General features: G+C 42.6%; 1 protein-coding gene across 4 annotated transcripts in view; it reads left to right on the top strand.

Moving 5' to 3' along the window:
* The first annotated feature begins 989 nt into the window (after positions 1-989).
* STK38 (serine/threonine kinase 38) overlaps positions 990-26,294 on the top strand; it is a 115,428-nt gene continuing 90,123 nt past the window's right edge. The window contains exons 1-7 of one of the 4 annotated variants that reach the window (XM_028161217.2): positions 990-1,203; positions 6,106-6,238; positions 13,913-13,964; positions 14,842-14,964; positions 16,835-16,918; positions 21,136-21,259; positions 23,374-23,528. In XM_028161217.2, coding sequence (XP_028017018.1) covers positions 6,108-6,238; positions 13,913-13,964; positions 14,842-14,964; positions 16,835-16,918; positions 21,136-21,259; positions 23,374-23,528 — 669 coding nt within the window. In that variant the 5' untranslated portion in view covers positions 990-1,203; positions 6,106-6,107. Of the gene's footprint in view, positions 1,204-6,102; positions 6,239-13,912; positions 13,965-14,841; positions 14,965-16,834; positions 16,919-21,135; positions 21,260-23,373; positions 23,529-26,294 lie in introns of all 4 variants that reach the window. The other 3 variants (XM_028161213.2, XM_008151965.3, XM_028161214.2) reach the window with 3 other exon arrangements.

Genomic DNA, 26,294 nt, shown 5'->3' with positions numbered 1-26,294 from the left:
AACCCCAAAGGGTGGTACAGACTAAGTGGTTGAGTAGCCTTGAAAAGCAAGCTCTTCTGTGCGCACTAGGTCGCCCTCCCTGTAGCCCCGTGAGAGCGCGCCTGACCCCCCAATATGGCATGTTAATCATTACTTTAAGGAAGAGCAGGTGGGGTCAATGGCTCCAGCGGACCTTGCTCAGTGTGCGAAAAATCAGGGAGGGGCGAGGTATAGCCTACACAGGTTTTAAAATGTCACAGAACTACAGTTGGGCCCCAACCGGTTTGGCTCAGTAGATATAGAGATGGCCTTCGGACTGAAGGGTCCCAGGTTCGATTCCAGGTCAAGGGCATGTACCTTGGTTGCAGGCACATCCCTAGTAGGAGGTGTGTAGGAGGCAGCTGATCTATGTTTCTCTCTCATCAATGTTTCTAACTCTCTATCCATCTCCCTTCCTCTCTGTAAAAAAAATCAATAAAATCAATAAAATACATTAAAAAAAAAAAAAAGAACTACAGTTGGGCGCAGGCACGCGCACATATACTCACAGAAATGAGTGCATGCCAAACTGGCTAAATTAGAATAAGGGCTGTAATCCAGATAATTGTATTGTGCCAATGTCAATTTCCTGGTTTTGATAGTATAGTCTAGTTATGTAAGATGTTGAAGGAAGCTGGGTGGGTGATGGGTATAAGGGACCTTTTAAAAATTAATTTTGCAACTTTTTGTGGGTCTAATTATTTCAAAATAAAAAGTGAAAAGTCAAAACACAAAACACAAAACACAAAGGGAACCCCCGCCTCCCCCCACATCCCAGCCACCCCGGGAGCGCCCTCCAATGCACACTTCTGCCCGCACCTACGCGACGGCACCCGCAGGCGGGGAGGGCGTGGGTGGATGGGGCTGCGCCTGCGCAGTCCTGAATCCCCGCCGCGTCTCCGGGAAGTCGCGCGTGCGCAGTCTCGGCCCCGGGCCGCTCCCCCTGACCCTCTCTGCGCCGGGACCGGCTGCCTTGGCCCCTCCGCGCTGCCGTCTTTTCCGGCAGTTGGGGCGCTTCCTGTTGTTCTCACCCGCAACCGCCCCTGGTCCTCTACCACAGAGCACCTCACCGTCCCTCCCCTCCGCGGGCCGGCTGGCTGCAGCCCTGTCCGCGCGTCCAGACCTCGGCCGGCCGGCGTCTGCGGCGGTCTGTCCGCCGCCAGCCCAGCCTCCCTCGGGGCTCTGGTGAGTGTCCTGCTGCCGCTGCCTCAGCCCTTCCCCGGCTTTTCCCTTCACCTCTTCTTCCCCGACTCTTCGGGACTCTCCGCTCCCCGCCTGCGCCCTCCTCCCAGCCCGGTCCCCCCGTCGCCGAGGCTCCCCGTCGGTCCTCTCCACGGTTCCCAGTCCCGGCTCCCGCCCCGTCCTCTCTCCTCCTTCGCGTGCAGTCGGGGCGGGGAGCCAGGCTCTCCTTCCCGTGTTGCCAGCTTTGTCTGCTCGCTGCCATCTGTCCCGTCCGGGGTCTCGCTCATTACCAGTCTTCGCCTCCCTTTCTCTTTCCTGAGAGCTGTAGCGCGAGGCGGAGGTGTCGAAAGCCCACCGGAGGGTGTGGTACCTTGGAGCCCGCGCCCTTCCCCAGGGTCCGCCTTTGGGTACTGGGGTTCAGATAACCGTAACATCGCAGGGAAATTGAGTGAGGACTCTTCGTTTAAAAGAGAAGAGAGAAAGGAAGGAAAGTTGGTAAGGACTGAGAGGGAAGTCTTTGTCAGAGAGTGAGCGGAACGGCCCATAGACAGACCAGATCTCCCAGTTGCACTTCGAATCGATTACAAGAGGCAAAGAGAAACTTGTTCTTTTTGGAAAGTGCAGAGGAAGGCTGGGAAGGTAGACCCTGCGCCCTCTCCCCCTTCCAGTTCACCTGGGCTCTGAGTTAGAACTAGCCAGGCCGTGGATGTGGTTTCCCCGAACATGAAACAGCCCTCAATGCCAGGCTCCGCTCTCCCCCAACATTAGCAGTCAGCTTGCTCGGAAGAGGATGGGAGCTCTCTCCTCCAGCTCCGGAGAAAAAACCGTTCCCACCACACATATTCTCGTCTCCTGGTAATGGACATAAACGATGCCTGTTTTCCAAGTAAACTTTTAAAAAATATATTTTTATTAATTTCAGAGAGAAAGGGAGAGGGAGAGACAGAAATATCAATGATGAGAGAACCATTGATTGGCCGCCTCTGGCACACCCTCCCACTGGGAATCGAACGGTCACTTCCTGGTTCACAGGTGGACCCTCAACCACTGAGCCACACCAGCCGGGCTCCTAGTAAACTTTTTATAAGGTGCTCACCAAGTGCATAGTATTGCACATGAGATGGGGGGAGGATGCTTGCTTTCCAGTGGCTTACAGTTTAGTAAGAGAAATTAGATAGGTGACTCTTAAGGAATGGTCTTAGCCCCAATGTTGTATTTATAGAGCTAGCTCTACCATGGTAAAGTCCATCAGGTATAAATCTCTCTATTGAGTCAAACAGTGGTTTTCATTTGATCTCCATTCATTCATTCATATCCTCACCGAGGATATTTTTTCCATTGATTTTTTTTTTTCTTTAGAGATAGTGGAGGGGAGGGGAGAGGGGGAGAGAGAGAGAAACATAGATCTGAGAGAAACATATCAATTGGTCGCCTCCCCTGTGTGCTCTGACCAGGGTCCGGAATGGAACCTGAAACCCTGGTAGGTGCCCTTGACAGGGAATTGAGCCTGAGACCCTTCAGCGCGTGGCGGAAGCTCTAGCCACTGACAACGCTGGCCAGGGCAGGAGGAAGTTTTGAAGAAACATCAAAGGGAAGGCCAGTGCAACCTTTGCCTTACATTAGAGACTGTATGTGAAGGTCGAAACCATTCTGCTGGAAAATTTGTTGGCCTTACTACAGGTTTTAAAATGTAAAACTCATCGATTTTACTACATAAACATCTTTGAGTGAATTTAATCTGTTTGATCTTTTAAGAAGTTTAGTAAGTCATGACATCCACTTAAATGAGTCAACACTCCCCCCCCCCAGTTTTTAGATACTCATCAATGTAAATGTAATTTTGTTCTTTTAGCTTTATTGACAACTGAAAAATCACTTAGTTGCTCAACTGACATTTATTAGGTAGATTCCACCTATTATATGGAAGGGAACTGTCTCAGGCTTAAACGCTCTCTAGTTGTTGTTTTTTAAGTTTGAAGTAATTTCAGTTGTTAAAATATATAAAGGGTCTCCAGAAGTTTACAGACAAGGAAGGAGTGGGGGAGGAGTGGAGTACAAAGTGCTCACTTGCTTCAGACTTGTTTTTAAATCTGGTTTTTAAATTTCTTCACCAAACTTAGAGTGCATGTGGTTTTCATTGTGGGTGGAGAGAGGATAGGGGCTGACAAATAAGGAACCACACCCAAAACCAAACAGTTTTTTGTTTTTTTTAATCCTCACCCAAGGACATTTTTTACTGATTTTGACAGAGGGGACGAGAGAGAGAGAAAGAGAAAAACACTGATGTGAGAGAAATATAAATCCGTTGCCTCTCCCACTTAAGTGCCCTGAGAGGCGGGGGAAGGAACCTGCAATCCAGATATGTTCCCTGATGCAGAATCAAACCCGAGACCTTGCTAGTGCATTACTAACTGAGCCACACTGGCCAGGGCCAAACACAGGTGTTGTGTGTTTTTTAAAATATATATTTTTATTGATTTTTTTTAGAGAGGAAGGGAGAAGGATAGAGATAGAAACATCAATGAGAGAGGAAGTCATTGATTGGCTGCCTCCTGCACGGTTCCCTCTGGAGATTGAGCCTGCAACCTGGGCATGTGCCCTGACCAGGAATAGAATCAGTGACCTCTTGGTTCCTGGATTGATGCTGAACCATTGAGCCACACCAGCCGGTTTTTTGTGTGTCTTTTAATTCTGATATCCTATAAACACTTGAGTTTGCTTTGGTATTAACAGAAACGTCCCATAAAAAAATATAACATCTATATATTTATATATAAAAGTCTAAGCGACCATTACAACCGAACGATCAGAACGACTGGTTAACCAGTCGCTATGATGTGCACTGACCACCAGGGGGCAGATGCGCAACACAGGAGCTGTCCCCTGGTGGTCAATGTGCTCCCACAGCCAACCTCCTGCGGACCCTCCCCCCAGCTGGCCAACCTCCCATGGCCCCTCCCCCTGGCTGGCCACCGCCGCGCCCACCCCCCCCATAGGCCCCAATCAAGGGGCCGGCTGGCCAACCTCCCGGGGTCCGTCCCCCAGGCTGGCTGGCCCCCTGATAGGCCTCGATCACCGGCCAGGCTGAGGGACCCCACCTGTGCAGGAATTCATGCTTTGGGCCTCTAGTTTTATAGTAAGGTAGAGCTGAGTTCAGTGTCTGAATTTGTACTGATCATTTTGGCACATCATGAATCAAAATGTTTGACTCTGAAGTAGAGCCTTGATTTTGAACCTCTTTGCTCTGAAGGGATTATTCTTTGTTTTTTCCCCCTGAGTATATTTTATAAAACTGTTTAATGTTGTCTTTTTTCCTAGTAATAACAAGTGTTTGCACATTCCTTAGAAGCCTTAGTTTGATCTACAAAGCAAAAAAGCTACTGAGTATTAAGGGGAACCTTGAGAAAACTTTTCATCAAATGTACGACCTTTAAAAGTGGACCTTAGCCTCTCCTTATTTCTTAGTCAGCTTTATTTTGGGTTGAAAACACAGACTTAGAGTCAGGATGCATGGGAGGAAGACATGATAAGGATAAAATGTAAACATTATTAAAAGTGCTGGAGCAAGTCAAGGTCGGCGAGCAATCTGGCCAAGTGTGACAATATAGGTGGGCAAAACTTTCTGGGGGGAAATGAGATTTAAATTTAGGGAAAAATGTTCTATCAGCTATTTAAACTATTAGTATTGGCTTTGTCATATGTAAAACTAGGAACTTAGGGTGCCTTTTTTTTTTTTTTTTTTGGTATTTTCCAGTCACTAAAATTATGGTTTAGTTTTTTTCTTTGTAATATTGTTTCCATCATAGGTCTTTGTTTTAACTAGTAAATTCAAATATATAGTAAATATTTATCAAATAGACATATCAGAGTGCATCCTAGTATATACCTATAGATGAGCATTTTAGTCAGTTTTTTTAAACTGTAGAAATTGTAAATTTAAAAGTTATTGGTAACTTAATGGTAATAGTACATAGTCATTGAAGAAAATGTGGAAAGCATAAACAATAAAAGATCTATTGTATTGAGATCATGGAAAAATTCTGTTTTGTGACATATTCTTTTCACTTGGATTGAAAACATTTCCTCTGACATTAAACATTTGAACATATTTATTTTAAATTTGTTTTTATTGATTTTAGAGAGAGGGTAGGGGAGAGGGAAAGATAGAAACATCAATGATGAGACTCATTGATCCTCTGCCTCCTGCATGCTCCCTATTGGGGATTGAGCCCACAAACCGAGCATGTGCCCTGACAGGGAATCGAACCATGACCTCCTGGTTCATAGGTAGATGCTGAACCACTGAGCCACGCTGCTGGGCTGAACATATTTTAATTATCTGCATATTATTTCATTATATGACTTATTATAATGTAATCATTTCTGTTGTTGGATATTCAAGTTATCAGTATTTCTAGTTTTCCTTTGTTTACAATGCTGCCTCGAACTCTTGTGTATGAATCTTATGGGTCTTGATTTCTCCAGGGTAGCTTCCTAGATGGCAAAGAATTACACTGTCTATAGTATATATTCTTAATTTACACATATGGTATTGTGATCATGTTTTCTTTTTAAAAATACAAAACTGTTTTAAAGATATATTGATGCCACTTTTAGGTACAAATGATGGCACAGTGAACATCCTCTGTAATGTACATCCTTGTGCATGCTACCTTAAGAGCCTGTTGACAATTTCTCTAGGTCTTTTACCCAGGGATGGTATTTCTGGGTCATGGGACATTAGTATATACTTATTTTCACCAAGTATTTATCTGGCTTTTGTTATTTACTTGTTTGTCCTCCATAAAAGTACGAATTTACATTCCTACCTATGAGGTAGGAGAGCACATAATGGTAGATTCTAATTCCAAGACTAAAACCTCTTCTTTTCTTTGTTTCTAGCAGCCATGGCAATGACCGGCTCAACACCTTGCTCGTCCATGAGTAATCACACAAAAGAAAGGGTGACAATGACCAAAGTGACGCTGGAGAATTTTTATAGCAATCTTATCGCTCAACATGAAGAACGAGAAATGAGGTAAAGAATTTTAAGAAAATTGTGTTATGTTTTTGGCATTTATGTCTGGTATCATAAAGCACCTTCATAATATTGTTGAAAGGAGACAAGAATAGCAGCAGCCATGTTTATAGCCTATCCCATTACAGTAGAATGACAGTGCCATTGATTTCCAAAGCCCTTGCTATTATAACCCACTCATTTCTACTAAGTCAATAACTCAATATTCCATGGTAGGATAAAACAGTTAATTGGGCCAAGTCCTTGGAGTTCACTAAGGTAGTGTGATGTAATGGAAAGAGCAGCTCTTATGTAGTCAGACTTGGGATGATAATCCTGCCTTTACCATGTAGTAGGCTGTATGAGGTTGGAATAAGTTCCTTAGTCTGTCTGTGTATCAGTTTCCCCATTTGGAAAATGGGGATTAGACTTAACATATGTGAGTACCTACCATAGTGCTTCACACATAATAATCACTTAGTTAATGGTGGTAGTAGCAGCTATTGTTACTGATCTGGTGTATATTATTCATGTAGTAACTCATAATTACAGTTTATTCCCAGTATTTTATTATGAAAATATTTAAAAGTGTAGATAAGTTGAAAGAATTGTACAGTGGATACCCATAAATACATCATCTAGATTCTGCAATTAATTGTTATTTAAAAAAATAATTTGTTGTTTTATCATAAATCCATGTATCCATTCCTCTATCCATTCATTAATCTATGTTAGTTTTTTTGCTGTACATGTTTCAGATGTCAGTATATTTAACTTCTGTATATTTCTGCTTGTATAGGAACTAGAGTTCAATATTTTAAGGGAATAAAATTTGCATGCAATGAAATGTACAATCTTAAGGGTTACTATTCAATGAGTTTCCACAAATGCATACTAGTACACCTGTAGATCTTAAACCTCTGTCAAGACATAAACCATTGCCATTGTCCCTGAAAGTGCGTTCACTCCTGGGATGTTCCTTCACCCCCAGGAACCATTGCCATGACTTTGTTTCCACCATTGATGGTCTTGCCTGTTCCATCAAATGGAACATGTTAATAGGTCCATAGAGTAAGTGCTCATTTGAGTAAGGCATCCTTTGCTCATCCTGATGTTTTCAAGGTACATTCATGTTGATATTGTGTCAGTAGTTTGTTCCTTTATATTGCTGAGTACCGTTCTGTTTTTTTTACTATACCTCAGTTTGTTTATACAGTCTGTTGATAAACACCTGGGCTTTTCTCAGTTTTTTGCTATTTTGAATAAGTTGCTATGCACATTTGTTATAGATCTTTTTGCGAACATTTGTTTTTAGTTCCTGGGTAAATTTAGAAGTGGAGTTGCTGAGTCATAAACATATGTAGGCACATGTTTAGTTTTATAAGAAATTGCTAGACCTTTTCCAAAATATTACCAACAGTGTATGAGAGTTCTAGTTGCTTTACATTTTTGCTAACATTTGTGTTGCCAGTCTTTTAACTTATAGCTGTTCTCGTGGATGTTTAGTGGTATCTTACTGTTGTTTTAATTGCATTTCCCTGGTGATTAATGATATTGAACATTTTTCAGTGTGCTTTTGGCCATTTGTATATTTTCTTGTGAAGTGTTTATTCATATTTTTGACCATAGAGTTGCAGGGAGTTCTTTATATATCCTAGATACTGTCCCTTGGTTATATATAAGTTTTGCAAATAGTTTCTTCCAGTCTGTGACTTTCCAGTTCATTTTCTTAATGATATCTTTAGGTGAGCAGAAGTTTTCAATATTGGCATTTTTTTCTTTTGTAGTTATTACATTCTGTGACCTCTAAGAAACCTTTGCCTACACCCAAATCATAAGGATGTCCTATGTTTTCTTCTCGAAGTTTTATGGATTTAGTTTTTACATTTAGTACTATGATCCCTCTTGAATTAATAAGTGTGTGATATGAAATAGGAATTGAGATGAATTTTTTCCCGTATGGATACCCAGTTATTTTAGCACTATTTGTTGCAAAGATTATTTTTCTCCCCATTCGATTGCTTTGACACATGTTGAAAATTAAAACCATGTAAGTGTGTATCTATTTCTAGGCTCTCTATTCTGTTTCATTGTTCTATTTACCCCTATGCCAGTATCACACTGTCTTGATTACTATAACCTTGTGGTAAGTTTTGAAGTGAGTAGTGTAAGTCCTCAACTTAGTTCTTTTTTTCAAGATTGCATTGGATATTTTAGTTTCTTTATATTTCCATATAAATTTTAGAATCATTCATTTGAGAGAGAGAAAGAAACATCGACTTGTTGTTCCACTTATTTATGAATTCCTTGGTTGATTCTTATATGTGTCCTGATCAAGGATCAAAACTGAAACCTTGTCATATCAGGACGATGCTTTAACCAACTGAGCCACCCAGCCAGGATCATTAAATACACACATAAGCCCTAGCCAGTTTGGTACTGTGGCTAGAGTGTTGGCCTGAGGACTGAAAGGTCCTGGGTTCAATTCTGGTCAGGGGCATGTACCTCTGTTGTAGGTTCCATCCCTGGCCCTGGTGGGGTGTGTTTAGGAAGCAAACAATCGGTGTATGTCTCTCACATACATGTTTCTCTTTCTCTGTCTCTCCTCCTCCCTTCCACTCTCTCTAACATCAATGGAAAAATATCCTTGGATGAAGATTAACAAAAAAAATAAATAAATACACACGTAGCTGGAAAGACTAATACAGTGAACCACCATATAGTCATCCTCAGATTCAGTAATTATCAAGACTTCACTAAATTTGTTTCATCAATTATATTTTATTTTTTCTTGTTATTGTGTTTTAAAGCAAATTTCAAACATCTGCCATTTCAATCCTGTGTACTTCAGTATGCATCTCGAAAATATGACCATTTTTTGGTATAATCATAATGCCACCAGGAATCTAACACAGTCCAGTAATTCCATGGTATCATCTCACAGAGGATGTCAAACCTCCTTTCAGTCTGTGCTTATCATTTTGTTGTCTTCAAGGTCTTTGTTGACTTGGCTCCAATAAATCATTACCAGGGATTATTCTGTATGATAGGCCTTTTCTGGATATACTAGGGGCCCAGTGCATGAATTCATGCTCCTTGAAAGGAACTGTATGCTGTGAGGCTGCGGTGGGCACAAGGGCAGGTCTCGGCCCATCCTCTGCACCCCTGCCTGACCCCTCCCGCCGCAGTCCCTGGTCTCCTGTCTGCTGGCAGCCCCACTCGCGCCACCTCTGCTCCCACACACTGATGGCACCGGCCCCACTTGCACCCGCTGATAGCGCAGGGAGATTGGGGCTGGTGCCAGCAGTGGATGCGAGCGGGGCCATCGCTGGCAGCAGATGCAAGAGCGGCTGCTGGCCCCGATCGCCCCTCAGGAGCAGGAGGAGGTGGAGAAGCCCTGAGGGGTGATTGGAGCCAGCAGCTGCTGCTCGTACCTGCTGACATCGCCAAGCAATCGGGGCTGGCATCAGGCACCAGCAGCGGGTGTGAGCGGTGGGCGGGACCGTGGCGCACAGAAGCAAAGAATTTTCAGTAACCACCAGAGGTTTGCCCCAGTGACAGCAACCGGTACCCCGCCTTGGTCTGGCACCCCCGCTCACCTGCTCCATCATCCCGCCAGGGCCAAGTGCCATGTTTCATGCTCTGCCGCCTGCTGTCAACGCCCGCCATGTTCTGCACATACCCCCTGGTGGTCAGCGCATGTCATAGCAATCAGTTGTTCCACCATTAGATCTATTTGCATATTAGGGTTTTATATATATACACTAGAGGCCCGGTGCACAAAATTCGTGCACGGGGGTGGTGGTGTGTCCCTCAGCCCAGCCTGCACCCTCTCCAGTCTGGGACTGCTGGCTCCCAACTGCTTGCCTGCCTCATTGCCCCTAACTGCTTCTGCCTGCCAGCCTGATCACCCCCTAACCACTCCCCTGCCATCCTGATTGACTCCTAACTGCTCTCCCCTGCTGGCCTGGTTGCCCCAACTGCCCTCCCCTGCTGGCCTGGTTGCCCCCAACTGCCCTCCCCTGCAGGCCTGGTCCCCCCCCAATTGCCCTCCCCTGCAGGCCTGGTCGCTCCCAGCTGCCCTCCTCTGCCGGCCCGGTCACCCCTAACTTCCCTCCCCTGCAGGCCTGGTTACTCCCACTGCCGGCCCGGTAACCCATAACTGCCCTCCCCTGCAGGCCTGATCACCCCCAACTGCCCTCCCTTGCAGGCCTGGTCCCTCCCAACTGCCCTCCCCTGCCGGCCATTTTGTGGTGGCCATCTTGTGTCCACATGGGGGCGACCATCTTGTGTGTTGGAGTGGTGGTCAGTTTGCATATTACTCTTTTATTAGATAGGATAGATTCTCTAATGAAAGAATCTGATTGTGTTCAAGGGATTGATTCTGACAACTTACTCTCAGTCAGGTGTTCTGCTGAAACCAATTTACACTTGCATTAAAGCTGTAGAAAACATCTCAGCTTGAATTTAGATTTAAAATACAGTCAGACCTTGTATGCATATATGCATATCCCATGGACACAGACAATAGGGTGCTGAAGGCCTGGGGCGGGGCAGGCTGGAGGGGATCAGTGGGGGAAAAAAGGGACATATGTAATACTTTCAACAATAAAAAAGTATTTAAAAAAAAAAACAGGAAAAAAACCACAAAATAAAATATAGTCAGAAGGCCCTGGCCGGGGAGCTCAGTTGATTAGAGCATCATCCCAATTTGCTAAGATTGAGGGCTCGATACCTAGTCAGTGCACATACAAGAATCAATCAATGAATGTATAAATAAGTGGAACAACAAATTAATGTTTCCCCTTCTCTCTCTCTCTCCCTTCCCTCCTTCTCCCCCTCCCTCCCTCCTTTTCTCTCTTGCTCTTTATTTTATTTTTGCTTCTCTATTTATCTAACTATCTTATTTTATTTTTTGGTTAATCCTCACCCGAGGATATTTTTCCATTGATTTTTTTTGTTTGTTTTTTAGAGAGAGAGTGGAAGGGAGGGGGAGAGACAGAGAGAGAGAAACATCAATGTGAGAGAGACATAGATTGGTTGCCTCCTGCATGCACCCTGACTAGGGCCAGGGTCCTCTCTCTCTCTCAATAAATGTTTTAAAAATTAAAAATAAACTATAGTCAGAAGGAGCTGTCTTTGTGACACACATTGTGTGATGGCACTTTTGACTGCTAGCCCAGTCTGGTGTGGTCATTCATGTAGTTGGAAGAAAACATGTAGTTGGAAGATATGACAATATTTGATACTCAAGGCACAAAAAGAGCTGAACATGGTTGAATTCTTATAGTTATTGCTATTGATTGTTTGATTCTTTTATTTTATTTTATTTATTTTTTTAAAAAATTTCTTTATTGATTAAGGTGTCACATATATGTCCTCATCCCCCCATTCCCATCCCCCACCCCTCCCCACGGATGCCCCCACCCCCCTGTTGTCTTTAACCATTGGTTAGGCTTGTATGCATGCACACAAGTCCTTTGGTTGATCTCTCCCCCCTTCCCCCACCCTCCCCTACCCTCCCTCTGAGGCCCGACAGTCCGATCGATGCCTCCTTGTTTCTGGGTCTGTTCTTGTTCATCAGTCTCTGTTGTTCATCATTTCCCCTAGATGAGTGAGATCATGTGTTACTAGAGATATACTTATAAGAACCGAATGTGAGACGAGCAATAATAGTTATGCTGACAGGCAAATGAATCAGTTTGTAGTGAGTTTCTTTCTGGACCAACAGTTCTTTTGAGACCCAATTTCAATGTCCACCAGTTCCTTATGTGTACATGTAGGCACTGACTTTTCAGCTCTGGATGGTGGACAAATGGTGGTAATGCAGGTCCGACTCCCTCTGGTTTGGTCTCGCCCGGAACCAGGGGCGCGCGGCCTCACTGGGACCTGGGACCCAGCATCACCTGGGCCTCGGGGCGTGTGGCCTCACCCGGACCCAGGTGTGATTGTTTGATTCTTATTCTTCTCTACTTCAACTATTTAACCACTGAAATGCAATTAATTTACATTCCTGAAACTACCAGTAGTACAGCCTTCTCACTCCAATACATGAGCACACATAGATACATATCCCCAGCTGTCCTGGGAACGAGAAGAAGAAAAGTGGGACGCAGTCATGCAGATTCTTTCTTCTTCCCATCGGGGCAGAGTAGATCTTTTTACTTCCTGAGTGTTTAGACACAGATTCTTACTCATCATCTGATCCTGTGGGTTTGTAATATGATTTCTAACATATATTCATTTAAACTAAATATTATTATTGTAATACATATTCATTGACCAAAAGGAAACTCATTGTCTGTCTATGTTCCTCTTCTGTGTTTCTTATCTTGGTTAGTGGCATCATTGTCCTCCCACACAAGTTCTTCTAAGACTTTTCCCTTGACCTCTATTGCCAGTTGGTCATCTTTGCAATAGCTCTGTTCACTTCATTCTAGGTTTCCAGTCCTGGTTCCAGATCTTTACTGTACAGCTGAATCCTTACAATAGCTTTTAATTGCCTGTCTGTCAGTGTTTTTCCTGCTAGTCCATTAGCTCATTACTGCTGGTTGCCATTCTAAAATAGAAATCTCATCACATCACTCCTTTGTGCACAAGCCTCTGTCAATTCTTAGTCTTCTGCAGACTAAGAGCCAGGCACGCAGAAGTGCTGTGTGCCTCAGCCACGCTAGACTACATGCTGTTACTTCATGTACCCTGTACTCTTACTCTTCTTTGCTCTGCTCACATTGCCTGCCTTCTGGAATGCTAAGTGGTGGAGGGGAGATCCCAGCCCATGTGCTTTCATTGATTATGCTGAATAAGTAAAGGTTATAGGGAATTGGTTGTAAGGAAGTTTTAATTGTTTCTTTTGGTTTTATCAAATCAGTATTAAAATAGATAAAAATATTCTTGAATACAGTTTCCTAATTTAGTACTCCAAGGATTTAGAATTCTTAAGGTTTTTCCCTCCCTTTTTATTGAATTTATTGGGGTGACATTGATTAACAAAATTATATAGGTTTCAGGTGCACAGTTCCACAGCACATCATCTGTACACTATTGTGTGTTCACCACCCCAAGTCAAGTCTCTGCCCATCTCCATTTATCCTCCCCATACCCTCCTCCGCCTTCCTCCATCCCCCCTGCTCCCCAGCAGTCACCACCCTATTGTTGTCTCCATGAGTTTTTTTTCTCTCCTTTGTGGGCCTTTTTTGCTCAATTTCTCCCCCCTCACCTCTCAGCGCCCGCCCCCCCGCCCCCCCCGCCCGCCAATTACCTTCCTTGAATATCCAAATTCTGCATTTTACCTTTGTTGTTTATTACTCTTTGTGGCAAGGAGGAGGAAGAAGATGTGAAAATAAAGGAAGTAGATATCAGGGAGAGGGAGAGAAACACCCTGATATGAGGTTATCAAACACCAGCTGTTTGTGGTTTGTTAAGGAGGAAATACAGTTCTGACAGGAAAAAAAAGAGAGAGAGAACTTTTTATTTCGAAATAAGATTGTTGCATTAACATCTTATACAATCTGTTTCAAAATGATGAACTAATGAGTGGGAATCTTTTCACTTGTCTTAGTAACTGTAATTTGTTACTTTAATGAGATCTTTTAAGATTTATCTGTTTTTGTCATTAAAAATAATTCTTATGTTTGTATAGACTTTCCAGAAAATTACATTCAAATATTATTTCACATCTTTATTTATTTTTAGACAAAAGAAGTTAGAAAAAGTAATGGAAGAAGAAGGCCTAAAGGATGAAGAGGTAATTAAAATCAGAATTTTTTTCTCTTGAAACTCAGCATGGCAGGTTATATCTTGTTCAGCAAATTGTTAGTCTTAGCGCACGGGGAAGGCTCTGGCTCAGCAACAGAACCTTAGGCGGCTGGTGTGCTTCTGGACGGAGGTATTCATGCAGAGGGAGAAGTTAATTAGTAAGCAGTCAGGAGAGGAACTTCTCCAGGTACAGTCATAGCAGAACAATTAGAATTAATTTAGAATTCCAAGAAAAGGAAGAGATGAAACCAAATTAAAATGTTAAAAAGCAAAGTATAGCATACTTACAGAAATAACTAAAAAGGCTCCATAGAAGTGGGACAACCATTTCCTCTAATGCCTCAGATGTAGTGGGGGAAAATACAGTTAATAACTGTGCAAGGAACTGAAAGGGCAGTGGAAATGCTTTCAAAAGTAGGAATAAATTATAGAACCCAGGAAAATGGTGAAAAATACCCCAGATTTACAGAGATAATAGAAAACGAGATCGTAAAATGAACTGCAATGTGTAAAAATCCTAGAGGGAAATTAAAAACACACACACTTTGATACAACAAAGGTTAAAGGAAAATGTTGGTGATCCCTCCTTCATTAGGAAGGTTAGAATAGTGGATTGCTGAGAGGTTGGGGACGAGTCCTGAGAGGAAGCACCCACTCTCTGTTCAGTGTGGTGTGGTTTGTGTCTGAAGGCTGGGAAGGGAGAAGGGAGCAGTGAGCATCCTTCTGTGGTGCTTTCGTGGGTGAGAAGATTACGCTTAGTCTGGTGTGCTTCTGGTTTCCAGATGGGTAAAGTCACAAATATGACTTCGTTGCGGAATTTCAATTCCTCCCCCTCCAACCCCTCTCCCCCTTTATTTAAACATTAGAAACGACTCAGGCGATCAGCTCATGCTCGGAAGGAAACAGAGTTTCTTCGTTTGAAGAGAACAAGACTTGGATTGGAAGATTTTGAGTCCTTAAAAGTAATAGGCAGAGGAGCATTTGGTGAGGTAAAAACCCCACAGCTACAGCTACTTATCCAATGCAAAAAGCCCACAGCACCTCAAAGCTTCTAATGTGCCCTGAGCTCATGACTGTTGAGATAACTGAAATATGGGGTAAATGGGTCCAGCATGCCAGCCCCACACCTCACGGCTCTGTCTGCCTCCTCTTCTCCGCTCCACTGTCCCAGCTCTCAGATTGCTCTTCTCTGATGATGTTGATGTTTTAAATATTAATGTAGGAGAGTTAAGGTAGAAGGGAATCAGTACTTATTAATATACTGTGTTTTTCTCCTGTAATCATGACAATAACTCATAGGTGACTCAGAAGGGACACTGCAGTATATATCCAGTGGTACCAGAAGTCAGCCCATGTTTCCTGATCTTAAAGCCCTTGTTTTTCCCAGTATGTCACACATCACCTCTCCAGGAGTGAGCTAAAAGCATATCTCCACCCTTTATTTTTTCCTGCCAGACTGGTACAGCTCTAAAAAGATGGCCCTGAGGGACAGGATTTGTAGAAATGAGCTATATAGGGAGTGGTAGAGAGTTGAGAGAATTTGTAGCTTTGTCCCAGTTAGTCTTGCAGTTGCATCCTGCTTGGTCACAAGAGCAGTCTGGTGGGGAGGGTGTGCATGAGCCCATGCAACATTATTCCCATTAATGGAAAACATCCGGAGTGCCACAGTTTCATTATCTATAATAATAAAAGCATAATATGCTAATTAGACCGGACATCCTTCCGGACAGCCTTCCCAATGAAGCTGGGGCTGCGAGGGAAGCCCGGGTCCCGGGTGCCAGAGGGAAGCTGGTGCTGGTTCCTGGGGAAGGAAGGCCTATTCTTGCACGAATTTCATGCATCAGGCCTCTAGTCTTTGTATAAAAGGTGTGGAAACCCCGAACCTCGGGGAAGTGTAAGTGTATATTCAAAAGCACAGGTGGCAGAGTAAAATGGATCCCTCAGCATTCAGAACCCCTGCCGGCCCTGAAGAGAGGGAAACGGACAGCACCACCTCTGCATTGCTGTCTGCTCAGTGAGGAAGGGACATGGGGCTCAAGCAGGAAAACAAAGATGCAGGGAGAAGAAAACATACAGGTGTTGGGAGAGGAAGGGAAGGATGTGCAGGGAATTGACAAGTTTTTTGGGGGGTTTGTAGACTATTAATTTTCTTTTCATAGATTTATTTAATCTCTCTAAAAAACATTGGAATATTAAGAAGAGAAAGGAAAACAGCATAAAACCCTATTTCCCTAGTTATACATTTTAGTTTTTTTCCTTCAAGACATTTTTCCTACGCATGAGCTTTTGCTGTTGTTTTAAACGTTGCTGTAATCACTTAATTAGGTTTTCTGAGCTGACTGCATGACATGAGCCACGGGTTTAATGAGTCCTTAAGTTTGAAAGTGAGGGTTCTGGGTTAGATTGTTTTGTTCTACTAGGAAGCCAAAGCAGATGTTCCTAGCACTGACTTCACTGGGTGTAAAATATCTATTTTGGAACTTCAAAAAGCATTTTATTTTGCTTTGTTCTTGCTAGTTGCTTAAATTAAAATTGTTATACTTTTTGCCCGACTGGCATGGCTCAGTGGTTGAGTGTCGACCTATGAACCAAGAGATCATGGTTTGATTCACAGTCAGGGCACATACATACCCAGGTTGCAGGCTCAATCCCCAGCAGGGGGCATGCAGGAGGCAGCTAATCAATGATTCTCTCTCATCATTGATGTTTCCATCTCTCTCTCCCTCTCTGAAATCAATGAAAATACATTTAAAAAATATTTTTGTACTTTTTTAGTTTAAATATTATTTCCTGCAACACATGAAAGCATTAGCTTGGCATTGTGAACTTCTAACTTGGCATTCTTTTAATAACTTTTAGGTTCGGCTTGTTCAGAAGAAAGATACAGGGCATGTGTATGCAATGAAAATACTCCGTAAAGCAGATATGCTTGAAAAAGAGCAGGTAAAACACAATTGTAGTTGGGATTTTAGTTAGCTGATGAACTTTTTGTCTCCTAAAACTGTTCTTTTTGCTTATTTGAAATGTATATTGTGATTACAGTTTTCTTTAGCTCTGTCATGTATGAATATATGTAGAGTATTACTTTTTTTAAATCAACAAAGAAGTAGTAGTTACATATATTTTAAAAGTACAAATAATGTTTTATGTTATGTGCAGTCTTTTAAAAGTTGAAAGCCTATTAGAGAACACCTGCTCTCTGTGAATCCCAGTTGATCACACGTTGTCTTTGTCATGAGCCTATTTTGAGGTTACACTTGATGTGGTGGCGTGTTTCTTACTGAAAGCTGAGAGAGAGAAACTGTACGTACACCTTGGGACTGAGGCTTAGGCGTTAGAATTTGGGATTTGCCATCTCAGTGTGACTTAGTGTACTTTACTCTGTACTGACACCAAAGTTGGGTCTTCTGAGTAGCTTATCATCACCTAAAAGAGCACAGTCTTCTTTCTGAATGAATTTGATAAAATAGGTAAATGGCAGAGCAGTGTAGATTCTTCATTCATGAATAAGAACACTTTCTAAAGCCTAAGCCTACTTTGCAAATAGATTTATAAGATACATAAGTAGTTTATGCAAAATAAATTTTATATATTGGTCAGTGTATTAAGAAAGAGATTGCAGACATTCTGTAAATCTAGTTTAAGTTAGTTGGTTGTTCAGGAACAGATTATGGGGATGATGCCTGCAGATACCCTGTAAAAGACCCGATGCTACAGGAGGACAAGGAGAGCTCTGGACACAGGGCCCAAGAGCAGGGATGGAGGCTGGCCCCCCTCAGCCCTTAATGCCTCTTGAGAGGAGGATGGTCACTGAGGCTTCATTTCAGTCCCAGCTCGACACTGGGAATTTATATTTTCTCTTTAATTTTCATGTCACCCAGAAGCTTTAGACTCCCAGGAATTTCGATTGAGAGTATCAAATACCCTGGCATAAGTCTTCAGACACTATAGTTTATGCTAACGCCAACCTATTAAAAATGCACACAACCTATTTATACTATATTACCTAAAAATTTGTGTGTGGTCTGGCTGTAGGCACCGAAAGAGTTTCAGTTGATCCTGAAAAGGAAACTGTAAAACTCTGTTGATTAGTCAATATATGTTGTATTTCACAAGTACATTTTATTTTTACCAGACATGTTTCCCATAGGTTTATCCAAGGCTCAGAACCCTTCTTTATCAAATAATTTGCATTCAGTTAACATTGCAAAGAACGCACATCAGATTCTCAGTTGTTAGTCCTTCATAGCATGTGCCAGTTCCGTAGCCTGGTGACAGAGATGATCTGGACACTGTAAACCATTTTCTCAAAGACTATACCTTCTTCAGAATTAATTCCTAAAGTGTTTCTACATGAAAGTAAAGAAAATGTTGGTTAGAATTAGGATTTGAGTCAATCTTGCTGTTGAAACCTAACTTCCTAAGGTTTGACCTCAGTGTGGTCAGTTAAAGCTACGGGCCCAGGCTCTCCCTGGCTAGCCATCCTGAAGGAGGAGCAACTGGTTATGCTGGGTCGGAGTGGAAGTAGACCAGTGCAAGTCCCTCACTTTGAGTGTGGCTGACAAAGTTTAGGCTCAGAGCCTAACTTTTTGCAGGCAGGTAGGTGCCTTATTCGGAGGAAAAGTTTTTTTGTTTGCTTTTACCAAACAGCAAGAATTAAAGCTGCCTACTGAGAATTCAGGTTGTTATTCTGTCTCACAGAATGGACATTTTTGCTACCTGGGAAATAAATATTAAAGGATAAGAGACCAGCATTTAGCTAGTTTCTTCATGTTTCTCTTCCAGCACAAAAGGAAATCCTCCAATTGTGACGCCAGTCTAGTGTTAGGATCGGACAAAAGACTGATTTGTATCTCTGCTTTCCTAGTGCCCAGGGCAGCATCTCATTAAATATTTAAGGAACGGGAAGGGGAACCTCTGGTGGGAGTTGCACCTCTGGCTCTTCTGTCCCTTACCCTATATCCACCTCACTCCACTCCTAGATCTTGAGGTTCCCAGCTGCTGATTCAGCCCCAGGAGAGAAGGGCAAGGTGAGCGCACAGTGACTGTAGCTTTCCCTGTGACACCAGGGGATGTTGTAGTCACCATTCTGTCCTCCAAGGCGAGCGGCTCTCTGCAGTAGGGAGTAGCCTTAGCAGGAGCCAGGGGAAGCAGAGGCAGGTGAGGGCCGCCTTGTGCAGTCCTTGTGTCTGGTAGTGACCGTGTCAAAGCACAGCTGCCGTTCAGCAAGTGGCATTCGTTTTTCTAAAAGTGCTGGTCCTGTATGAAGGCTGAGGAAAGGCAGTCGCTTTCCTGGGCTTTGTCATGATTCATAGCACTGTTCCTTATCACCCTGTGTTCCCTTTTCCCACCTCATGCTGCAAGTGAGATGTAAAAATGTATGTTTTCTGCTATTTAAAAATGTCTCGAACAATTTTAGTAGCAACTGAAAACTCAGATAGTAAGTAACCTCAATTGCCTCAGGCCCCTGGGAGTTAGCAGGGAAGAAGGAGGCAGAAGAGGTGTAAGACAGGAGAGAGGGGTAGGATTTGTGTCCATAGGGAAGAGTGCCTGGCTTTGCTGACGACGTTCCAGTAGACAAACAAGCATATAGAACATTGTACCGAACAAGCAACACCCATGGGCTGGGTTTGCCAACAGGAGTGCGGTTTGCGAACCCTGATACATCTTAGCCTCCGAACATACTGTAAACCCAACCCCTGTTAAGACCAAAATGTCTCTTCAAGGATTGGACTGGGTTTAATAAACTTAAATCTTATTCAACCCAACTTTGCATCTTGTGACACTATATAAGTGTAATTAAAAGTGTTGCATATTATCAAACCCCACCCCCTCTCCTCTGATAAGGGGGTGGGGTTTGATAATATGCAACACTTTTAATTACTATTATATATTAAAATTAGATACGGGAAATTTCATAATAAAACATTATTTTAATGAATTCCAGTTCTCCCAAACCTTTGGCAACTTAGTCTCCTTAGCTAGATATTTCAGTAAGAGTAGAAAATGGGAAATGTCATAAATTTGAACCTAAAACTTCTGAGGCGTTCTCATATTTCAGTTCAGTAAATGTATTGAGCACATCCTCTGTGTATAGCAGTGACCTAAATGCTGTGGTATCGTAGTATTCTAGAATTGTCAGCCAGGGCACCATCATTACAGATACCTTTGCACACCTGAGCCGGGACTTGTTTAGAGAGTCTCATCCTGAGACTTAACCTTTGTCATAAAAGATTACATTAGTCGCCCCTTATCTGTAGTTTCACTTTCCTTGGTTTCAGTTACTTGTGGTCAGCTGAGGTCTGAAAACATTAAATGGAAAATTCTAGAAGTATACACTTTATACATTTTAAATTGAGCACCGTTCTGAGTAGTGTGATGAAATCTTGCACATCTGCCTGGGAGATGAATCATCCCTTTGCTCAGTGTATCTACGCTGTGCTGTTAGTCACTTAGTAGCCATCTCGGTGATCAGACTGACTGCTGTGGCATAGCAGGCCTTGTATAATGGCCCTAAAGCGTAAGAGTAGTGATGCTGGCAAGTCAGGTGTGCCAAAGAGAAGCCGTAAAGCGCTTCCTTTAAGTGAAAAGGTGAGTACAGTACAATAGGATATTTGGTGAGAGAGACCATATTCACATAAGTTTTATCACAGATATTGTTATAATGGTTTTATTTTATGATTAGTTATTGTTGTTAATCTCTTACTGTACCTAATTTACAAATTAAGTTTTACCATAAGTATGAAAGCATAGTATATATATAAGGTTCCATGCTATCCTCGGTTTCAGACATCCACTGGGGGTCTTGGAAAGTATCCCTCTCCGGTAAGGAGGGACTACTGTATTAGAACAAAAAGATGCAAAGTAATAGTAATTTTAACTAACCAGAGGGTTGATTTTTAGCACTGTTAAAGTTGCCATTTGCATTACAGCCATTCATTTTGCCATTTTAAAAAACTTTCATCACTTAATTTTTCATTATCGAATATCTTCAAGACAAATGTTATTAATTTTGAGTTAGTAGGTTTGCCTAAGTATAAATTAGATCTTTTGCATCATCACAATTTAATACTCAAAATAGTGTTTAAATTGTTTAAACAAATATACAGTCTAATAAAGCAGAGCAAGTCTTGTCATTAATCAAATGCATATACCTCCAGGTTGGCCACATTCGTGCGGAGCGTGACATTCTAGTGGAGGCAGACAGTTTGTGGGTTGTGAAAATGTTCTATAGTTTTCAGGATAAGCTAAACCTCTACCTAATCATGGAGTTCCTGCCTGGAGGTAATTACTTGACGATGAAAGGTCATTTTTCCTTTTTGTTCTGTGGTTTCTTTCTCACCTCAATTAACCCTCCTTTCTAATCCGTGCTCACAAAGTTACTTTCTCTATCTTTTTTAGGTCTGTAAAGGAAGTCAATAACCTGTCTTGTGCTGGGTGCCTTTCTACAATTCTTAGTGCCATAAAAGTAACCTTCTCATTCATTCTCATGATTTCAGATGGACATTTCTTCCTTTTTCTTCTAAATATATAGGAATAAACTAGGGACTCTGCCTGCTCCCCTGTCAGTGGGAATCATGTATAATCAGTTACCTAAGTGACAAAATTGAAACTATAACATTCTTTGCTTCAATTCTTTTGTTCCCTTTTCTATAACTTATATTAATAAGGAGTAAATTTCTCATTACTTGTGTTAGTAGCCAGCATCAATTTCTCATTTCTGAAATTTTAAGTTTTATGTAACTCAGCATGTGTATCTCCTAAGGCAGCTCCAAACAAACCCAGAACAGGACATAGCATTTCTTCTGGGAGACAGTCTGTTCCCAGAGAGCAGATGAACTGTGAGCACACTGGTGGGAAAAGAAAAGTTTTTCTTTTTTTGGTCCTACAGCAAAGCAACTATTGTGGCATAACATTTTGATCTTATGACAACCTCTGGTTAGATCTAGGGTCATCAGTAATTTTTTTATTAACAATTGATGAAGATGAGAAAAGAGACTGATAGCATGAGGAGAAACTTTATGATTTAGATGCCAGTTGTTAAACAGTCACCAGCCCCTGGACATGTGCTCCTCAGGCCTTACCTGCACCATCGTCCCTGCCGCCATGTCTCCTGGACCCTGCCCTTTGCACTGGGTGGAGCTGGCCTACAGAGCCATAGACCACCTGGCCTGAGCTCTCTGATCTGGACAGGCTGCCCAGGTGAGGCCATTGGCTTCTCTCTTGGGCCAGTGTAAGGCCTGCGGCTACCTTAGAGCTGGACTGAGGACGCTGTCCCTGTGCCACGAGTGTGTCCCCAGACAATGTGTGGCTGCCAGGAGTGAGTTGGGATTCATATTATTCAAGTCTTGGGTCAAAAAAGAGAGCATTTTAATAAAAGGTTTGATTATTTTTGCCTGGGGGTAAAATATCCAATTTTCTCTAAGAATATATAGCTCCCCAAAAGTTATAAATGAAATTAAAAAGCAGCATGATGCTCTGTTAACATCAGGTTTCTTTCTCTTTTCCCTATTTTCTAACATAGACGGCTTTTTATGAGATCTGAACTGAACCTTTCCTGTTTCTCTAAGCTTTAGCTACTTATACATGTTTGCTTTGCTTTTGTCTAACTGTTGAGTTAGGATCAGAATCTATGTTTTGCCATTTTATGTTGCTGGTATTAAGCAGAAAGAATTAAATTTTGACTTTGCAGAAAACAAGGAGGTTACCTTTAATTGCTGAACTATTTTTGATGCTGTGTTGTAAAAATTGCATAAAGCATATTAGTGTATATTTAAATACAATAAAACACTGGACGAAAAAACCCCACTTGTCTTGGGAGATGTGCAGTGTGCACTTTGGGGAGGCAACTCTCACACGGTCTCTGTGGAGCATGTTCAGCTTAGCGTCAGCTTCTGCGGACGAGCACTTTGCTTCCTTTGGAAGTGGAAATTGGAGAGCTTTTTTCAGCCTCCCCAGTGTTTACCTTGTTCGGCATTTCAGTCTCTCTGTAGCAATGGCAATACAGCCCACGTGGAAATGCCATTTGGTCCTAGGTATAGAGAAGCTTGCAGATATTTGTGCAAAGTGAAAAGTGAAGTAGCTTTTATTCCCGGTTCAAAAATTTATCATAAGCAAATTTACTTTTTTAATGTGAGAGAAATTTTCTTTTTCTCTCCAAGTAAAGTGGAAACCGTAGCTCAGTGGTAAGCATCAGTTAGCGAGGTGGAAGTGCTGTGCTCCCGTGGCTGTGGATTTTACCTTTAGAAACTGCTTCCTGTGTCTGCCCATAGCGGTAGTGTGTCAGGCTCTGGAACACAGCAGAGGCCTCATGGTGGCAGGTAGGAGGGCAGGCACACCTGAAAACTGGCTTACTCATGTGCTGTGTGTGTGGTGGTTTTGTGTATCCTTGTTTACAGGGGACATGATGACCCTCCTGATGAAAAAAGATACTTTGACAGAGGAGGAGACTCAGTTTTATATAGCAGAGACAGTGTTAGCCATAGACTCCATTCACCAGCTCGGATTCATCCACAGAGACATCAAACCAGACAACCTTCTCCTGGACAGCAAGGTACCACGGGGGGTGGGGCGGGTGGGTAGCAGCATGACCCAGGCTGCTACCAGTCTGAGCAGCCTCTGCTTTAACCCGTGGTAATCACTGTAGGGAAGCTGTGGAGCTGTGAACTACCTTGCACGTTTCTTGCTCTCCCTCTTTTAAAATACATTTTTTATTTCAGAGAGGAAGGTGGGGGGAGAGAGAGAGAGAGATAGAAACAACAATGCTGAGAGAGAATCATTGATCGGCTGCCTCCTGCACACCCCCTACTAGGGATCAAGACTGCAACCCAGACATGTGTCTGACTGGGAGTTGAACTATGACCTCCTGGTTCATAGGTCAATGCTCAACCACTGAGCCACACCGTCTGGGCCTTTCTTTTAAAAAACAACAACAAAAAAAACAACTGGTAAGTTTGCTGTTACCTCCTTTCTCTGAAAGGTTCATGATTCTATAATTTTTTTAAAGAATTTTATTTATTGATTGGAGAGAGAGAAACATGGATTTGTTGTCCCACTTATGTATGCATTCATTGGTTGGTTCTTGTATGTGCCTTGACTGGGGATTGAACCCACAAACTTGGCATATTGGGATGATGCTCTAACCAACTGAACTACTTGGCCAGGGCATGATTCTGTTATTTGATTTAATGTTTGTTTAAAAATAAAGGACATTTTGAAAATGATTAAGAGTAAAGTTGATTTGAACATTATTTTGTAATAAAGCCAAAGATCATCATCTTTCCTTTGCAAATATTTATATTGATGCATCACTTACTGAGAACCCTCTGTTGGGCAGCCTCATCAGTTGGGGCACCCAGCCACAAACCAGGAAGTAAGGCACAACAGCAGCCACCACAGCACTTTGTCACAAAGTTTAGGTTCCAGATCTTATGCCTCTGCTTAAAGAGGCTGCTCAGCCCCTATAATGGCCTTTTTATATTTATCCTTAGACATGCAAATGAGCTTCGTTGCTTGGTTCTTAAGCTCACAGCAAATCCCCCAGAGAACCCCCTGTACTGGGTGGTTGCTGGGTCCTCCTTGGAAGTCTCTCCACCTCTGGGCCTCACCTACCTGTAAAGTGAACATACTGATCAAGAGACGCTCCTGAGTTCCTTCCATTCTGTTACACGTAATTGTTTCCTTTTTAAGTAGAAAAGTAAATTTATAACTTCCTTGCTGTGCTAAAAAACCTGAATTTTTTTCTTTAAAAACCCTTTCTATTTTAAGGGTGCAGGAGATTTGTCAGATAATTTCTTCTGGTTAATAGCTCTTTCTTCATTATAAGAATAATGCACATACACAGTAGGAATTTGAGCAATACAAAGAGTTACAAAGAAGAAAAATATTAATAATCTCATTGTTCAAAGATAAGCACTGTTTTGGTATATAGCTTCAATACCTTTTCTGTTTGTGTCAATAATTGTTGTACAATTAGGTCCTCAAAGTAAATAGCTTGATATTCTTGGTATTTAAAATGCTAATGTAGATGAGACTATGTTTTTGTGTCATTAAGACCAGATATATTTTTGATAAGGCACTAGCCCTACTTTGTTGGTCTTGGGTTCACAGGCACTGGTCCTGTACCCCAGATGCCTTAGTGCTGGCAGAGGTGTACCCTGTAGGCTCTGTTCAGGTTCAGCAAACTGAAGGCGAAATCTTAGGGACTCAGTCTAGCTGAGGAGGAATGGGGGACCCTGCTAGGGGCACATTTGCTCTCTGTGATATGCTAGCCCAGACTTGGAGAATAAATGTTCTCACAGGCAAGCTCATTTGTGTGTTCAGCCATATAGTTAGTTGAAGTGAAATGTAGCAGTTTTGGGTTTCTGCTCTATACTCAGAATAGCTACAGAATTCCCTGAAAATGTAGGCTTGCATAACATTTGCTCCAGGCACTGTTCTTTAAGACACACTCCTTTCTTAGAGGTGTCCAGGTAAAACATGTAATTATGAGAACTACAAATTAAACTCTGTTCCTTGACTTGTAGAACAAGTTATGTGCAGATCTGAAAACAAAGATATCAGGTTAATAGGCTCAAAGCTATCTTTGTTTGGCAGTTTAACACACACACACACACACACACACACACACGCACGCACGCACACCACACAGCCAAACCTAATGGGGTTTATTTCTACCCCTCCCCCCCACCCCCCCACCCTCCCGCCAGTGATTTCAGACAGGAAGGGAGAGGGAGAGAAAGACAGAAACATCAATGAAGAGAGAACCATTGACTGGTTGCCTCCTGCACACCCCACACTTGGGATCGAGCCAGCAACCCAGGCAAGAGTCCTGACAGAATTGAATGGTGACCTGATTCAAGATGGACATCCAACTCCTGAGCCATGCCAGCCGGGCGCTAATGGGGTTTCTTTAAAAACAAAACAAAATAGAACCTGACCCTCTGAGCAGGGCTGCTGTAGCCTTGTCCCTTGGGAAATTTTATGTTAGGGCCCGAAGGAAGGTGGTATCAATGACCACACATGTTGAAGTCATCAGGGCTCAAACGGCCACGCCACTTCTAAGTGTGTGACCTTGAGCAGTGCAGATCTCTGAGCATCAGGATTCCCTCCCCTATTTTTGGTTTTACCTCCTCTACTTAAAATTTAACCACTCTCAAGAACACCTGCCTCTTTCTTAGGGCTAGTTATGTGCCAGGCACCAAGTTAGGAGCCTTGTATGCATTAATTCTCATCGTTCCTGCCAGGCAGATGTCATTGTCCCCCTTTCCAGATGGGTCAGGGGTTGCAGAGGTGAGCTGATCCTGGTCTGCGGAGAAAG

The sequence above is a fragment of the Eptesicus fuscus genome, chromosome 10, assembly GCF_027574615.1.
Source record: "Eptesicus fuscus isolate TK198812 chromosome 10, DD_ASM_mEF_20220401, whole genome shotgun sequence".
In the NCBI taxonomy this organism is placed as follows: domain Eukaryota; kingdom Metazoa; phylum Chordata; class Mammalia; order Chiroptera; family Vespertilionidae; genus Eptesicus; species Eptesicus fuscus.
The sequence above is the reverse complement of the archived record's forward strand: the minus strand, read 5'-3'. Positions and strand labels throughout refer to the sequence as shown.